Source organism: Leucoraja erinacea, chromosome 4 (genome assembly GCF_028641065.1).
Source record: "Leucoraja erinacea ecotype New England chromosome 4, Leri_hhj_1, whole genome shotgun sequence".
Classification (NCBI taxonomy): domain Eukaryota; kingdom Metazoa; phylum Chordata; class Chondrichthyes; order Rajiformes; family Rajidae; genus Leucoraja; species Leucoraja erinaceus.
Genome location: NC_073380.1, coordinates 90,119,958 through 90,139,404, shown reverse-complemented (window position 1 = coordinate 90,139,404; position 19,447 = coordinate 90,119,958). Strand labels below are relative to the sequence as shown.

The window sequence follows — 19,447 nt, the reverse complement described above, 5'->3', positions numbered from 1 at the left end:
CCTTGAAGACAGACACAGGTGAATTTATTATGGGGGACAAGGAAATGGCAGATGAGTCGAACAGGTACTTTGGTTCTGGAAGGAAAAGGAAGACACAAACAATCTCCCAGATATACTAGGGGACAGAGGACCTACGGTGACAGAGAAACTGAAGGAAATTCACATGTCAGGAAATGGTGTTGGGTCGACTGATGGAACCGAAGGCTGATAAACCCCCAGGGCCTGATGGTCTGCATTCCAGGGTACTCAAGGAGGTGGCTCAAGAAATCGGGGACGCATTGACGATCACTTTCCAATGTTCTATAGATTCTGGATCAGTTCCTGTGCATTGGAGGGTAGCTAATGTTATCCCACTTTTTAAAGAAAGGAGGGAGAAAGAAAGCAGGGACCTGTTAGCCTGACATCTGTGGTGGGGAAGATGCTGGAGTCCATTATTAAAGATGTAATAGCAGCGCATTTGGATAGCAGTAACAGGATCGGTCCAAGTCAGATTTACGAAGGGGAAATCATGCTTGACTAATCTTCGGGAATTTTTTGACAAGTGAAATGGACAAAGGAGAACCAGTGGATGTTGCGTAACTGGACTTTCAGAAAGCCTTTGAAAAAGTCCCACAGAGGAGATTAGTGGGCAAAATTAGAGCACATGGTATTGGGGGTAGTGTATTGACGTGGATAGAAAATTGGTTGGCAGACAGGAAACAAAGGGTAGGGATTAACGGGTCTCTTTCAGAATGGCAGGCAATGACTAATGGGGTACCGCAAGGCTCCATGATGGGACCGCAGCTATTTACAATATACATTAATGATTTAGATGAAGGAATTAAAAGTGACATTAGTAAATTTGCAGATGACACAAAGCTGGGTGACAGTGTGAACTGTGAAGAAGATGCTATGAGGATGAAGGGTGATTTGGACAGGTTGGGTGAATGGGCAGATGCATGGCAGATGCAGTATAATGTGGATAAATGTGAGGTTATCCACTTTGGTGGCAAGAACAGGATGGCAGATTATTATCTAAATGGTGTCAGGTTAGGAAAAGGGGAAGTGCAACGAGACCCTAGTGTCGGTCACTGAATCAGTCTCATCAGCCTGCATCAGTAACTGAAAGTAAGCATGCAGGTACAGCAGGCAGTGAAGAAAGCTAATGGCACGTTGGCCTTCATAACAAGAGGAGTTGGCTGCAGGAGCAAAGAGGTCCGTCTGCAGTTGTACAGGGCCCTAGTCAGACCACACCTGCACTATTGTGTGCAGTTTTGGTCTCCTAATTTGAGGAAGGACATTCTTGCTATTGAGGGAGTGCAGTGTAGGTTCACAAGGTTAATTCCTGGGAGGGCGGGACTGTCATATGATGAAAGAATGGACCAACTGGGCTTGTACACTGGAATTTGGAAGGATGCGAGGGGATCTTATAGAAACATATAAAATTAATAAGGGATTGGACCTGCTAGATGCAGGAAACATGTTCCCGATGTTGGGGAAGTCCAGAACCAGAGGCTATAGTTTAAGAATAAGGGGTAAGCCATTTAGAACTGAGATGAGGAAAAACTTTTTCACACAGTTATGAATTTGTGGAGTTCTCTGCCACAAGGGCAGTGGAGGCCGATTCATTAGATGCATTCAAAAGAGAGTTAGATAGAGCTCTTAGGGCTGGCGGAATCAAGGGATATGGGAAGAAGGCAGGAAAGGGGTACCGATTGTGAATGATCAGCCATGATCACATTGAATGGCGGTGCTGGCTCAAAGGGCTCAATGGCCTACTCCTGCACCTATTGTCCATGTATCTATATATCTCAATAATCAAAATAGACCTCAAATTATAATTTGTAATTTAATTTGGCCTGGAGGCAATTAATTCATTCTTTGCCTGCTCATTACTACATGGATTTACAAGATGGAAACCACCATTTATCCCAAGTGTTTATGAATCAGAAGCCTCCTTGTACTTAGAGTTGTTTTAACCTTACTAATACATCCTTCAACATTCTTCTCTCTCATTAAGTGTGAATGACTGCTCACTGAGGCATCAAAGCCAACCACCCAGCAACTGATGCTGGCCTGGCCTGGATGTCTTCTCTTGACCTACAAGTTTCGGCTGTGCACTTCATACACAAGAAGAAGAACATACTGAGCCTCTTAAACTACATTGATGCTAAATATTCCCACTTTTCTCTGCATAAAGGTGCTCACCACAAATTCCTATTAGATTTATTAATGATCATTTCCCACTGGTGTATTTCTTTGAATAAGTTGAATAAGTTGAATAAGGTTGAAGAATAGGTTGAATAAGTTAGGTCTTTATTCTCTGGAGCGCAGAAGGTTAAGGGGGGACTTGATAGAGGTCTTCAAAATGATGAGAGGGATAGACAGAGTTGATGTGGACAAGCTTTTCCCTTTGAGAATAGGCAAGATTCAAACTAGAGGACATGACTTCAGAATTAAGGGACAGAGGTTTAGGGGTAATATGTGGGGGAACTTCTTTACTCAGAGAGTGGTAGCGGTGTGGAATGAGCTCCCAGTGGAAGTGGTGGAGGCAGGTTCATTGGTATCATTTAAAAATAAATTGGATAGGCATATGGATGAGAAGGGAATGGAGGGTTATGGTATGAGTGCAGGCAGGTGGGACTAAGGGGAAAAAAAAATTGTTCGGCACGGACTTGTAGGGCCGAGATGGCCTGTTTCCGTGCTGTAATTGTTATATGGTTATATGGTTTGTATTCGAAGATCTCATTTATTATCAGAACATGAAAGGAAAATGGAAAAGTCTGGAATTTGCACTGTAATGTCAGCAATTGGCGAGAAGCAACCCTACGACTTCCAAGTGCACAGAGGAATCCTTGTTGCAGCTTGTGATTTGCTGCAGCTTCTCTACCTGTTCTCCAACAATTGTGTTTTTTTTCCCCAGCACTTAAGGTGGAAAGGACTGAAGAAAGTATTAGTTACTTCTAAATGTTTTAATTGTTTGTCATCTTAATGTGTTTTTGGATTCTTAATGTTACCGTAAGCTAATTATAGATAACTTTAGTAACATTTAGCAAGTTAAATATTTTTGAATAGTTTTGAATGACAGCATTTGAATTGCTTGACTGGAGTGAGGCAAAACCAATGGTCAAACATCTTTCACTTCTTCTAAGCAGTGTCTTGCCCCATCCACTTCACCCCCAACACATGATCCCGGTATCACATTGAAATATTCTTCAGCATTCTAGCTGAATTTTATCTGAAGATTTTAGCTGGCTCTCCGTAATACAGTTAGCTATGGGCCTGTCCCACTTAGGCGACTTTTTAGGCGAGTGCAGGAGACTCTGCGCTCGCCACATGGTCGCCACATGTTCGCTGGCGGTCTCCGGTGAGTCTCCTTCATGGTCGCGAGGAGTTCCCGCATTCTGGGTACTAATCTCGGCCTCTGTATGGTCCCTGCAAATTTTTTAACGTTGAAATATTTTCTGAGACCAAAAATTGGCCACCAGGGAGAAAATCGATAATCCTGTGGTCGTAGGGTGCAGTTGTAGTGGGGTCACCATGTAGTTATGAGTAGTAGAGGTAGTCGTAGGTAGTTTTAGTTAATCTCCTTTGCTGATCAGTCATTTTCATTGGCTCATTGGGGGGGAAAAAAAATGTGAGCAGGAGTTTTCAGAACCAAGGATAACCGGCCGGTAATGTTAAATGTCCGCCGAACTTCACAGCTGTGTATCTCTGGCTTATTAAAAAGTTGTCTGGCTTCTTAAAAGTTTTCTCCCCCTTTTAAAGGACTTACTGTACACTGTGCTAACCATCTTAATTACAGCGCCAACCTTCCTGTTCATCGCTGTGGGTGTCTGTATCATCTTGGGGGAGGGGGGGGGGGGGGGAGGAGGGGAGAGAAGGTGGGGGTGGGGGGAGGGGGGGGGACACTTTTTAAATGCCAGCCAACTTTTAATAAGCCAGAGATACACAGCTGTGAAGTTCAGCGGACATTTACCAGTTCCATTTTTTCCAGTTATCCTTGGTTCTGAAAACTCCTGCTTACGTTTTTTTGCCCCCAATGAGCCAATGAAAATGACCCGTCAGCAAAGGCGATTAACTAAAACTACCTATGACTACCTCGACTACCCATAACTACATGGCGACCCCACTACAACTGCATCTGCAACTACAGGATTATCGATTTTCTCCATGGCGACCAATTTTCAACATGTTGAAAAATTTGTGGCGACCATACTGAGGCCGCGACTAGTTCCCAGAATGCGGGAACTCCTCACGACCAGGAAGGAGAATCACCAGAGACCATCAGTGAACATGTGGCGACCATGTGGGCGAGCGCAGAGTCTCCTGCACTCGCCTAAAAAGTCACATAAGTGAGACAGACCCATTGCTATCCATTTATCTGTCCAACTGTATTTTGAAATTTGTTATTGTATCTGCTTTTAGTTTCCTCTGGTTGTCTGAACAAGGGTTCCGACCCAAAATGTTACCTATTCCTTTTCTCCAGACATGCTGCCGGACCCGCTGAGTTACTCCAGCATTTTGTGTCTACCTTTGGTATAAACAGCATCTGCATTTCCCTCCTACATGCACCCTCTGGTTATATTTTCCAGATACGGACTGCACTCTGAATAAAAAAGGGTGACCCTGAGGTTCTTCTTTAATCTATCCCCTCTCACCTTAAGCTTGTGTCCTCTAGATTTAGAATCCTTTACCCAGGGAAAAGGACTGTGAGCATTTACTTTATGCATGACCTTTATGATTTTGTATACCTTAGTGAAATCACCCCTCAGCATTCTTCACTCCACAATCCCAGTTTATTCATAACACTCTCTATAACACATACCCACAAGTCCTGGTAACATATTGCTGGATCTCTTCTGCACCCTTTCCAACTTAATGGCATCCTTCCTGATGGGTGATGAGAACTGCGCACAGTACTCCAAGAATGGTCTCACTAACAACTTGTTCAGCTGCATCATGATGTCTGAATTGTTGTACTCGCCACAGTATTATATAAATTGCTTATCTCTCACTTCCCTGCCCCACATTGATCCATGGACTGACAATATGTCTATTTTAAAATTCCCAAATTATCCGTGCCACCAAGTAATTTCAGCCCTACGACCCTTCGTCATATTTACATTCCTCCAATTCCGGCCCCTTGAGCACCCTTGATTTTAATTATTCCACAATTGGTGCCCAATGCTTCGATGCTAAACAAAAATAAAACTACTGGAGGTCAGGCAACATCTGTATCGGGAAATGGACAGATGGCATTTTAGGTCTGGACCCTTTTTCAGTTGGATTTTTCCCTGCAAAATCTCCTCAAGGCATGCCCCACTGCAAAATCTCAACGTATGCCCACTTTGAATAGGTTCTCCTCTTCTCTCCAAAATGTCATTTGCCTATTTCCGACCACAGAGACTGCTTGACCTGTTAAGTTCTTCCAGTAGTTTTATTTTTGCTGAAGATTCTGGCATCTGCTGCAACTTATGCTGCCCACATTCTAACTTTTGGAATTCCCCATCTAAATATCTTCAACTCTGCCCTCCCTTTAACATGCTTCTTAAAACTTTATGCTAACCTATTTTATAATCTCCTAATGTGACATGGGAGGACATTTTGTGTGATAATACTTCCATGAAGTGCTTTGGTCTGTTTAACTGAGATGATATGCCATATCAATGAAAGTCGCTGTAAAAGGTAGAATGTAACTGCAAACTGGTACTGGTCTTTGTAAAAGTGGAGCTTCAATTAAAGATATACCACCAGCGCAACAAAGATAGCTTAATATTTGAACAGAATCAATGCCAGCAATTTCTTCTGTAGAAAAGGGAATAAAAGAACAGTGCAATACTTCAAAGTGTGCTTTTATTATATATTACATGTAGAAAATATTTGCATAATTTCCATTAAACAGGTTACACTAACAGCAAGAATGCAAAAAAAAACAAAAAACATACAAATATACAGGAAAATAGAAGCTTTGGAGAACATGAGAGACACAACACACAATGCAGGAACTTTGTCTATTTAACTTAAGAGCCATTCCTGAAATTAAGTGAAAAAGTGGCGTGTGTTTTGCTCTAGAGGCTTCAACCAGTAAGTCAGAGTTATTATACATTCTAATGTATATTCCAAGTCCAGCCTCTCCTCCGGTTTCCTTCTGGGAATACTCATAGAAAGTCAGAACAGTCTTTTCCCTATAAAATCCAGCGCAAATGCAATTTAAAAAGAAGCAGGTTTTACTTATACAAAAGAAAGAAGGCAGCTGGTGTTTTAGGAGATTGGAAGTGGCTGCAACTTATCAAAGGTCCATTGGCTTGAACCAGTCTAGTTGTAGTAAATTGCAAGTAATCACATTTAATGCACTGCAGATATATTGCAACAATAAGCTGCCATTTCAAAACTTTTTTTTTACGTTAACAAAAGCAATTTTGCATTTTTTTTGCATTTCTGCAACATGATTGCAGGATTTACTGCTCAGACATAGTTGAAGAAAGTTATCCTGCTACACAAGTTGTATAAACAACTATTTCAGCATTCCTCCTAATTATATTTCTACACAACAGACCTAGGGGTAATAGTTATATTATAAAACAAAATTGGTAACCTTGTATTAATGGCATAAATAAAATGGAGAAAATGCTTGACATTATCCTCACACATAATTGAGCATAGTTTTCCTTTTTGTTTTAATGTTACTTACGTGAGTTGCTCTTACCTTTCCCAGCCTATATTTTATTTGTCAGAAGCTACTATTTGAACAGCAATCAGACAAATCTCTTCCTAAATGGAATTAAATGTGTGTGGTGTGGACAGGTGCAAAGGATTGCAGTGGTTGAGAGGCATCAGGAAGAAAAAGATGCATTAAACAACACAATGGCAGTTTGCACTAATTGAACAGGTAAGCTGTATTGCATACAATGCCTCAGAGCCAGGAAACAACCCCCCACCCCCCGGAGCTGAATTCTCAGAAGCTTGTCCTAGTTAGAATTCTTAATCAGGACAAGTATTGCCACCATATGTCCTGAACACTTCACAATATGCTACTGAGATGTCTTTGTGGTAAGATTTGCAATAAGGGAATAGCAGGAGCACAAACAATCTGTTGCCATTTGGTTTTCACTTTTTTGCTGAAGCGGTTCCCCACACTTGTCATCTGTGGTTCATGTGCACAGGAACTAAATAACATGATTTGGTACATTGATCTAGTACAACAATTAAGTAATTCCCAGGCAAAGCATAAAGAGGGCACTAATGGTTAAGGCACTCAAAATGGTAGCAGTTTACACATGCCATATGAACTCAACTCTATCTATTATAAAAACATAACATAAAGGAGTGATTATTTAATTTCAGTTAAGCTATATAGTCTGAAATTCTACTTTAACTATAAAGCTGCAATCACTATTATTAAAAGCACAATGTTTAAAGATTTAACATAGCATTAATGTAAATAGCTCAGTAGAAGTTGCATTTAAGATAAAGTTTAAACATTTTTTCTACAGCACAGTGAGCTGAGAAGTCTAAGTTTGATTCAAGAATTAAAAAATAAAATTAAAGTTACCTGTTGAGGCAGATTACTTTGTACTGTTCTGTGCTGTACTTTCTAAAGTGCTTACACAACTGGAAAAGTTAAGGAAATGCACTTCTATGCTTATTCTAGCTTTGTACGTTAAGAGAGAAAACACCCACTAACTAGTTGGTCCAGAAATCGCATGGTATTAAGCAAACTGGTAAGTAGATGTGAATAGATGGTAGCGTGAACTGAATTCCCGACGTGCAATGAATATTTTAGTAACAGTTGATACATAAAGGACAATTTCTGTTAATGTACTGAAAATGTAATTGTTTTTGCTTTTCAACATTTTGTGCGCATAAAATCTGAAATTGGTTTTCTCATGACATATTCCCTAACTGGCACAAAAGAAGTAACTCTAAACCCATCCTTTGAGTTATATAATATATCAAACTCAAAGGTACACCAGTAAAAGATAGCAGATTTTAACATATCTGTGAATGTACAGAGAATGGCAATAAGTAAACAATTCAGCACAAAACATACCAAACATCTAGTCATTTTGTTAACATATTTTGGAAAATGAATCCTTTAATCCTATGAAGTGTACAATGACATCTTACTATGGTCTGCATAGCCATGACGTTGGAGGTATTGATAGTATTTTTATAAGGCCATCTCCAGAGTCTTTTGGAATTTTTGTAAGGTCTCATTCCATCCAATGTATGACATTACATCCTGGCTCAAGCTATAGATCAGGCAGCCAAAACCAGGAATTGTCTATTGGAGTGATGGATGGATTTACAGTGTCACTGAATACATCAGTTGTTTTGAATTGAAATGCAATGTACAGTTACACATCGTTCACTAAAAATCTAAGCATGATCTCCTTCGTAAAAAACATTGTCAATTGCCTACTAATTCACATTAATTTCTTTTAAATTCTTTATGCTGATAAAATATTCCTACAAAGGGCTTGTTTTAATATTAATTTCTATAAACTGATTATTTTAACTGATGGAACCTTCCATAACAAAAGTAAACATAAGGCACTTTTATCTGCATACTTCAAAACCTCTAAATTAATCATTTTCATTGTATGCATTCCTTTGCAACATTATTGATTCTTTGGAATTATTTAAACATTTTCACATGGGAATGATCCAGGAAGACAGTTCATGGCAGAATTGAGAATTCGTCCACACAATAGTTCACTGGGATGATCGGCTGCTCATCAGTCAACATCCTTGCATCATTAGAAAACAGAAAACAGTTTGCATCGCGAATTATTTCTAAAAAAGAGAAATAAAAGCTTGTTTTTTACATTTGATGAATTTTCTTTGAGGCAGTGTAGACCGTGGTCTTTACGTGGTCAACATCTTGATGCCTACAATGGACCATCTTCATTCTCTCCATTGTCTTGAAGCGATTTTTAACTACGAATGTCCATGGACAGAGGCACTTGAGAGATCATTGCGTATGATTTCATTTACTGAGGAGAACCAAAAGAAAGGTTATTACAAAGAGTACATGTGAGGCATTTTAAGCTTTGTTTTAATACACTTTATTTTGTTCATTGGATGAATATAGATGCATTGCCTGTCCCTAATTCCTCTTTGGGCAAATGGTTGTTTTCTTATTCCCAATAAGATTCAGCTATATTATTGTCACTCTGGACTTGCATTTATACCAGACCTTCTAAGGATGGGACATTCCTTCCTGAAAGGGTATTAATGAATGAGTTAGGGCTTTACACAGATTCATAAATCACAAAAATGCAGGTACTTTGAATCTGAACACTGAAAACACTCAGTGGTCAGCCAGCTTCTGTTGAAAGAGAAACAGAGCTAAGATTCTGGTTAAAGATCCTCCATCAGACCTGGGAAAGGGAGAAAAGATGCAGAGATGGTGGTGGAGGGATGAATAGACCGGAGGAGGAGGAGGAAGAGGAGGAAGAGGAAGAGGAGGAGGAAGAGGAAGAGGAAGAGGAGGAGGAGGAGGAAGAGGAGGAGGAGGAGGAAGAAGAGGAGGAAGAGGAAGAGGAGGAGGAGGAAGAGGAGGAGGAGGAGGAAGAAGAGGAGGAGGAGGAAGAGGAAGAGGAGGAGGAGGACGACAAAGAAGAAGAGTTTCAGACAGATAGAAAGGTATGCTGTTGAGACAGAGAACACAACAAGAGTATTAAAAGCTGAAATGCAGAGCTGTGGGAAATGTCCAGCAGATTTCCATTACATGCCCTCAGACTCTCATGGCATTCTCAACCAGACTTCCTTCCACTCTGCCTCGCATAAGGACTTCATTCTGTTCTTCCACTTCCTCCGAATCTGCCTTTTCTTATCCATTCTTATCATCCAGGGACCCAATCAACCTTCCAGTTGAAGCAATGCACCACATGAACTTCTGCCAGTCCAGTGCATTGCTTACAATGTGGTTTCTTGTTTAATGGAAAAGCCCAATGCAGATTGAGTGACAACTATGCATTTGCTCCGTAAGGATCACCTTGAGCTTGCCACTGCCTGCCATTTTAATTCGATGTCCCATTCCTACTCTGACCCAACTGAACTATTGTAATAAGGCCCATCGTAACCATGGCAAACAACATCTCATCTTTCACATGAGCACACTGCAGTCTTCTGGATGCATGAGTGAATTCTACCACTTCAGATTACTCACTTTCTTTATATCAGAACTGGACTATTCTGCTGAATTCTGCCTGTAACATAGCCAGTTTTTCTGTTAATATTTCCATGTTCTGACCTGCTAGAAATTGCCTATAGTTCTATATTTTGCAGCCTTTACATTCCTTTACTTGTATGCTTTCCATCTATCTTCCCTCACTTCACTCCATTTATATTTTTTGTTCTCTCTCTCTATCTTGCCTCATAAAACTATCAACCTGATGATTACATCTACAGCTTATCTCCCTTGTAACTATGGCCTTACCCTATCCAAGATCTTCTCCGTGTCTTGTAGAACATCACCTTCAACCAACCCTCCCTCCACAAATTAAAATTAACTTTTCTTTTTTTCCCAGTTCTGATGAAGGGTTTTTCCACTTGAAACTTGAAAAAGACAAACTCTCTTTCCACAGATGCCACTTGACCAATTAGGTATTTCCAGCATCTGATTTCATAAGTTCACAAGGCATAGGAGCAGAGTTAGGCCATTCGACCCATTGAGTTTGCTCTGCCATGGCTGATCATGGCTGATCATGGCTGATCTATTTTTCCCTTTCAACCCCAATCTCCTGCCTCCTTCCCGTAATGTTTGACGCCCTTACTAACCAAGAACCTTTCAATCCCTGCTTTAAAAATAGCCAACAACTTGGCCTCCATCGCTGTCTGTGGCAATGAATTTCACAGATTTACCACCCTCTGGCGAAAGAAATGCCACCTCATCTCCATTCTAAAGGTACATCCTTTTATTCAGAGGCTTTGCCCTCTGGTCCTAGACTCTCCCCCTATAGGAAACATACTCTCCACAACCACTCTATCAAGTTTCACAAAGTTTCATGCTTACTCTATTGATAATCGCTTTATTGAATAAAAATCTGAATTCTGGTTTCATGAACTTAATTTAAATTTCCTATTAGATTTCTGGATTGCTTGAGTTACTGCTCCAGCAGCTCTTTTGTCATACTTTGTTACCAATGCACATGTTACATGATGCCATTCCCATAACAATCCCTCACTGTAGAACTCTGCTTAATCAAAATCAATTGAATAGACTTTCTTCAGTATGTTGCTTCTGGTTGCATGAATTTGGGACCCACTGTGCAATAAAGGAATTTATACACTTGTTTAATCTGTAAATAATACTACTGCAAATTGAGATTCTGAACTTAAAAGTGCAGACATTAAGCATGCAACCAAGAATGAGGTGAGATTACAGATTGACATACTTCCATTTTGTTCAAGTTTCAGAACTCAACGAAATAAATAATCAGCAAAATATTTGAAATCTTTACAAAATTATTTAAAACAAAACTACTACCCAAAGTAGAATGGATCATTTTTGGAATATCGGAAGGTAACCCAGAATTAAATATGTTTCAAAAGAACTTACTTAATTATGGGCTAATAATGGGAAAAAAGCTTATACTTAAATTTTGGAAAAATGCTCCAATACCAACAACAAAAATGTGGATTTCAAACATGTTCGAAACACTACACTTGGAAGAGATGAGACTCCTCCTAGCAGGCAAAGCAGATCACTTCCAAAAGACGTGGTCTGCATTTATGGAACTATTACAAGCATAAGGTGCAATAATAAGTTAAAACATAAAGGCTACCAGGTCCTGGTAATGGGGGGTATAAAATAAATTTTTAATAAAAACACGGTTGGTATATCCTTTTTTGCGGAGTTTTGTGTTACAATAGAGCGATTGATTTTCCTTTCTTCTTTTTTTTCTTTTCTTTCTAGGGTCTTATTTCTTTTCTTTACTTCCTTCTCTAATTCCTTCCCTAAGGGGTTCTCTTCTCCCAACACTTTCCTGCACCTTCACGATTCTTGCTTACTTTCCTTACTTCTTTTATTTCTATCTTTTTTAAAGCTCAAAAAATGAAGTGGTACAACATAATGTAATAAGATATATGCGATGTATTAATGTGATTTACTGTACTGCTAATAAAAATAAAATTTAAAAAAATATATAAATAAATAAATAAATAATCAGTCATTATCTTAGCCTTTCAACTCAAGTATGTGTTGTATATTGAGCAATCTATTAAATGACTCCATGACTCAATTTTGACACCATTTACATCTCACACTGCCTCGGCAAGGCCAGCAGCATAATCAAGGACGGGTCGCACCCTGGTCACTCCCCTCACTCTCCTCTCCCATCAGGCAAAAGGGATGGAACCTCCAGATTCAGGGACAGTTTCTTCCCAGCTGTTAACAGGCAACTGAATCATCCTACCACAACCAGAGAGCAGCACCCGCTGAGTTTCTCCAGCATTTTTGTGCACCTCTGATCTACTATCTATCTCTTTGGTGACCCTCAGACTATCTATTATCGCACTTTGCTGGCTTTACCTTGCACTAAATGTTATTCCCTTATCACGTGTCTATACACTGTAAATGGATCAATTATGATCATGTATTCTCTTTCTGTTGACTGGTTAGCATGCAACAAAAGCTTGTCACTGTACCTCGGTACACGTGACAATAAACTAAACTGAAACTGAACCACAATGTTATCTATAAATCCAACTCAATGCAGGAGGTGATAAAAATCCCACACATATATCGTGGTTTAGAAAGATTATTTTTCTTTCTCACTTACGTTAGGTAGGAACATTAGAAACTGGTGAAGATGCAAATTAATCGGAATCAACCACAACTGCCATTGCTCACTGACTACAACAGGAACATTTCTAGATGATTAATTACTTGGTGGTATTAGAAAGAATTGGTTATGCCTATAAATAGACATTGCTTATACAGAAGAGTGAGCGTTCTTTCTTTTAACCACATTGCAGAGAAGTTGTAGGCACAACACTGAAGGGACGTAACATTTGAGCTTATTGCTCCTTGGAATTAGATCACGGCTGAAAGGCATCACCATTCTATCTTCCCCACCTTGCTCCCCATTTCGTAAGAGCCAACCCAGCAAGAAACACTCAAAGCAATTTCCAATTGACAGGGTTCCATATTTCCAACATCCTTTGCCTGAAGCAGCCCTTTCTGATTTCTCCCCTGAATGATTTAGCTTTAATTCCTATGTAATGCTCCCAATGCACTTTGGATGGTGTAGCACTGACCCAAAAGGGCACAGTAGCCGGATCCATTAGTTTAAAACCAACTGAGCAGATTTTCAGAATGCTTCATTTCCCTAGTACCAGGAACAGTTTCATAAGGATACACACTCTAGAAATCCCGTTTGTAAAGCGACAGGTGTAAATAAAGTAATAACCGCACAGCCTTTGTTTTTCACATGAAATAGTGCGTTGGAAAGTGTGAAGCATCATTTTCCTTCTTTCTCTAATTCAGAAACACCAGTTATGGTTTTGTTCATTGGACTCTGTGTGTGACGCAGTGCTGGCTTATCAGTTAACATCAGCCCATCTGCTTATCCCCTGACTGTTTCCCTTTGTTGAGATTTTTCAAAAATAAAACCCCATTTTTTCCTGCACAGTGTCCCCACAGTGTGTTTCCCACACTCAGACTGTGCATTTATCTTTCTGTGTTCTTTGGCAGTCGAGAAAGGAAATGACTAAATGTGGCAGGATCAAGTTAACACCACACAAACAATCTCATATCTCTTATTCTGATTTAGATGAGATAACCAAAATGTCAGTGAAGATGTCACTTGTTTGCGCTTCCAACGGCTGCTTAAAATAGTTATTTTTTTCAGAAACGTGTACTGGAATGACCACGTCATGGAACCAACTCCGGAAAATGTACTGGCATTTTTGATGTGGCTTGTGTCCCCATCCCTTCTGAGGAAATAAGAGATAGCAACACGTTGGAAGACTGTGACTGGTTTTTGACACCACAGCAACTGCAGGTGACCTTATGATGTGAAAATTAATGGTGTACATGTCAAAAAATATAAGGCCTTCACCCATGCATGAGGAGGGGAACATCAAGTGATACAGAATGAAAAGAAGCCATGCATACTCTCAAACATGGATTGGCTCTGTGGAAGGGTAGAGCTAATATGACGATGTTTCAATCCCTGTCATAAGTCCTGTTGAGTGTATAGTTTGTGGTGGGTTTTTGACTGTGTATGTGTGGGGGTGGGGGGGGGGGGGGGGGGGGTGGGGGGAAACTTTTAAATCTCATCCACGTACGGGGACCCAACCTTTCCCTGTCGGGTCTCCGTTGCCGTTGGGGCCTAGCACCGTGGAGCGGCCTCCAACCGAAACGACAGCTCAAGTCACGGAGCCTCCGGAGCTGCGGACCTACCATCGTGGAGTTGGCCAGTTTCGGAGCGTGGAAAGCTGTGGTGGCGCGCTGCTGCGACCCGACTCCGGTGGATGGTGACACCGGGAGCTCGCGGGTCCCCGGTGGGAGACTGCTTTGCGGGGCACCCGCAACGGCGACTTCCTTCGCTCGAATTGCGGGGTTGAAAGTGACCTGGAGCGGGGCCTTACATCGCCCGGCCCGGTTTTAACGGCTGCGGGACTTGCTAACGCCCGCCGGGGGCTGCAACATCAAGACCCGGAGCAGGGCCTTACATCGCCCAGCGCGGCTTTAAATAGCCGCAGACTTGCTAGCGCCCGCCGGGGGCTCCAATATCGGGATCCGGAGCAGGACCTTACATCGCCCGGCGCGGCTTTAAGTCGCTGTGGGACTTGCTAGCACCCGCCGGGGGCTTTGACTTTGACTTCAGGAGAGGAATGGAGAGCAGGGGAGAGACAAGACTTTGCCTTCCATCACAGTGAGGAGGAGATTCACTGTGATGGATGTTTGTGTAAATTGTATTGGTGTGTGTCTTAGTTCTTTACTTGTATGACTGCAGAAACCAAATTTCGTTTGAACTTCATGTGAGGTTCAAATGACAAATAAACGGTATTGTATATTTTTGTATTGTAAGTCAGCACTTTTGCTATTTGCAGTGGGATTGGAGTGGTGAAAGGTAGGGTAGGTACGTCATTGGGGTCATCAGGTGGGCACCCTCCTTCTTTCACGTTACATTGATAAGCTCGCAACATCTCTAGAGGGCTCAATGGTGATACCTGGCGTCCCAGCTACACCGCCTCAGTTCCATACCCTCCTGTCTTCATCTTGAAGCCCAATTGTTGTCTCTCCTTTTGATCCAAAACCAATTGCTGTTTTTTTCTGCAGAATTTGATAATTATTTGATTGCTTGTTGGAGGGAGCGACCCCTCACCTCCATTTTCTTTAATAGCCTGGTCATAGATGTAGCAACAAATCCCCTGCATCCCACTTCAACAGGGAAAATCTTGGTCTTCCAGCCATTCTGGGCAGCTTCAGTTGCCAATTCAGAGTACTTGGTCTTTTTCCTCTCATAATCTTCTTCATCTTCCCATGGAACTGCCAATTCCACATCTTATGTCAACTTGGTCATGATCTGGATGATGGTGTGGTAAATTGGATTAGTAAGTATGCAGATGATACTAAGATAGGTGGTGTTGTGGATAATTAAGTAGATTTCCAAAGTCTACAGAGAGATTTAGGCCATTTGGAAGAGTGGGCTGAAAGATGGCAGATGGAATTTAATGCTGATAAATGTGAGGTGCTACATCTTGGCAGGACAAATCAAAATAGGACGTACGTGGTAAATGGTAGCGAATTGAGGAATACAGTTGAACAGAGGGATCTAGGAATAACTGTGCATAGTTCCCTGAAGGTGGAATCTCATGTAGAGGGTGGTAAAGAAAGCTTTTGGTGTGCTGGCCTTTATAAATCAGAGCATTGAGTATAGAAGTTGGGATGTAATGTTAAAATTGTACAAGTATTGGTGAGGCCAATTCTGGAGTATGGTGTACAATTTTGGTCTCCTAATCTGAGGAAAGACATTCTTGCCATAGAGGGAGTACAGAGAAGGTTCACCAGACTGATTCCTGGGATGTCAGGACTTTCTTATGAAGAAAGACTGGATAGACTCGGTTTGTACTCGCTAGAATTTAGAAGATTGAGGGGGGATCTTATAGAAACTTACAAAATTCTTAAGGGATTGTACAGGCTAGATGCAGGAAGATTGTTCCCGATGTTGGGGAAGTCTAGAACAAGGGGTCATAGTTTAAGGATAAGGGGGAAATCTTTTAGGACCGAGATGAGGAAAACTTTTTTCACACAGAGAGTGGTGAATCTCTGGAATTCTCTGCCACAGAAGGTAGTTGAGGCCAGTTCATTGGCTATATTTAAGAGGGAGTTAGATGTGGCCCTTGTGGCTAAAGGGATCAGGGGGTATGGAGAGAAGGCAGGAACAGGATACTGCGTTGGATGATCAGCCATGATCATATTGAATGGCGGTGCAGGCTCGAGGGGCCGAATGGCCTACTCCTGCACCTATTTTCTATGTTTCTATGTTACTCTAGTCCTTTTTCTTCATATCTCATCAGTGCTTCCAATTTTTAATTGATTGCGTTTGCCCTTTTAGGTAACAGAGTCCTTCTCATACAATCTCGCCTTTCTTTTCTAATTGGCCTTCACCAATTGTATTAGGTATGTGGTGTAATACTCTCCTGTCCCTGGAATTAATTTCTTCTCCTCTGCTCCATTGAAGTCCATCATTACTTGGAATAATTCTCCTCTAAATCTCCCCTTCCCAACTAAGAACCTTAGGTTTACTCTGCAACTGCAAGGCCTCATAATCAGGCACTTCCTGGAAATCTCTTTACTCTTTTCCAGATGTCAATATCTTCTTACAGTGGAGCTTCCAAAAATGAATGTGGTGGGAAAGCAATCGATTTCAACATGTTGCCAGAGAAAGAGAGAATTTTTATAGGAGTGATGGAGGCTATACCGTGAATCCTAGAAGCCTGGTTTCCAGAAAGTGAAATCAATCTTAGACCATCCTTAACTCAGGAGTTATTAACAATCCTACAGAGTTTAACCCTGTTTATCCTCCTCTTCATTCATTGGATGTGTACTTCACCAGGGCAATAGGTATTTACCATTCTTATTTTTCCTTTCTCTGGAGTGTTTAGCAGGTTCTAGAAAATAGGTGCAGGAGGAGGCCACTCGGCCCTTCAAGCCGGTTCTATCAGAGTACGATTAAGAATCACCTACATTAGCAGTGGATCGGGTTCCTCTTTTAAGACAGATTGGGTGAGGAATATTGTCAGTAATATGTATGGTTGATGGTTGGCATAGATTCGGTGGCTAGAGGGCCTTCACATGTGCTGCATCTCTCTATGACTCTAGACTTCGTACAGCAGTGTCACCAATATCTGTATGGCCACCAGAAGCTGAATAGGACCCCCCACAACACAACCATGTATAGGAGAGCAAGACAAAGGCTGCATTTTCAGCAACAGACAACTCACAGTCTGTTCCATCATTCACAAGACTCAGATCAGAAGGACTGCATACTATCTGGCTGCATACCATGAATGCATACTAGCTGGAGGTATCTGTAAATTAAAACTCAGAGATGCAGTAGGGATTACTTAATTATTTAATCAGTGGCATGTTGGCTGACCATCACACTACAGCAACCTGGGTTAGACCTTGATCTTATGTGCTGTCTATATGGAGTTTATACATTCTCTCTGTGACTATATGGGCTTCTTCCATGAGTCCATTAATAGCATTGTGGGATTATCTGTGGATAAGAAAGGATTTGAGGGATATGAGTCAAACCTGGGCAAATGGGACTCGCATATGTGGGCATGGTTGAATTGGGCTGAAGATCCCGTTTCTGTGTGGTACAGGTATAATTTTATGACTCTATCATTCTAACCAACATCTCAAGAACAGCAAGAGTTCAAGAAGGCCACAAACTTATTCTGAGGTTAAGAAATCTTTGGTGTCCACTTCCCTAAATGAAAAGAAAATCCACACCACTGCCTACTGGAGGACAACTGTTACGTGTGTTTGACCCGTGTTGCTCTCTGCCCAGTTTTTCTTGTCATTATCCATTTCTGGGATGAGTGATATTGGTGATGATCAGAAATTTGAATCAAGGTGCCAATGGTATACTGAGGATTAGGTTTCAAATTTTAAGGTTCTAGGTTTTATAATAAGGGGGAAATCTTTTAGGGCCGAGATGAGAATTTTTTTTTCACACAGGGAGTGGTGAATCTGTGGAATTCTCTGCCACAGAAGGTAGTTGAGGCTAGTTAATTTGCTATATTTAAGAGGGAGTTAGATGTGGCCCTTGTGGCTAAAGGAACCAGGGGGTATGGAGCGAAGGCAGGTACAGGATGATCAGCCATGATCATATTGAATGGCGGTGCAGGCTCGAAGGGCCGAATGGCCTACTCCTGCACCTATTTTCTATGTTTCTATGTTTCTATAAAGCATGCACCACATTCTGAAAGCAAGAATAACTCAATGAAATGTAAAATGGTAAGATCAAGATAAAGATCATGATTGAGGGTATCTTGAAAGAGGGCCGAGTGTTTACCACCATAGCTTTACTGGGCACCCGTTATGATGTGTTTCCTCTCTGCCAACTTTACCAATCTTCCCATCACCTTCAAAGGACCCCATTCCACATTGTTTGGTATTTGGACAAGGTTTGCCTCCAATGTACCTGCTCATGCTAAGTTCTAGGTCTCAGTTTGTCCATCTGGGACAATAGGTGGAATAGTAGCCGGGAGTTTTCTCCGTGAGGGGGTGGCAGCTTTGGGTGTGGCAGACCAAAGCTAGAATGGAAAATAATTAAAGCTCGACTTTCAGTGTGAAGAGTTCCAATGTCAGGAGCAGGTTATTGTTTGAAAATTTGGAAAATTTGGAATTCGAAAGCATTTCCAAATGGATGTTGAGCCAAAGCAAATATGCAAGTATACAGTAACTGTGATTCTGTGTTAACATTAACAATGTATGTTTGGACAGAGTAAAATATCACAAATAAACCAAGTCATATTAAATGCAGCTAATGTGACCAGGAAACATTAGCACAAGGCAGGCTCGCATCAAATTCAAGACAAACACAAAATGCTGGAGTAACTCAGAGGGTCAGGCAGCATATCTAGATAGAAGGAATGGGTGACGTTTCAGGTCGAGAGTCTCGACTTGCAAACGATACCGATTACTTCTATCCAGAGCTGTTTGTTTGTACCGCTGAGTTACTCCAGCATTTTGTGTCTATCTTCAGTTTAAAGCAACATCTGCAGTTCCTTCCTACAACACATCAAATTCAGTTCCCTCCTCTGAAGCCACTGTGTAGTTCCTACCTTCTAGTTTGGGGGAAAATGGATTTTAAAAAAGTGCTGGCGATACACAGCACAAATTTGCAACTATGGTTGTGGGTTGTGCAAATGATAACTTTAGAAACATATGCTGTCTCTGCTGAATGTTTTACGCCAGCTGTCAACTTTCTTG

At 41.2% G+C, this 19,447-nt stretch overlaps 1 protein-coding gene across 1 annotated transcript in view; it reads right to left on the bottom strand.

Moving 5' to 3' along the window:
- Positions 1-5,820: 5,820 nt before the first annotated feature.
- The window catches only part of nfatc1 (nuclear factor of activated T cells 1), a 252,670-nt gene continuing 239,043 nt past the window's right edge, over positions 5,821-19,447 (bottom strand). Inside the window, 1 exon segment of the mRNA XM_055634764.1 lies at positions 5,821-8,978. Within this exon segment, the coding sequence (XP_055490739.1) occupies positions 8,923-8,978 (56 nt within the window). The 3' untranslated portion in view covers positions 5,821-8,922.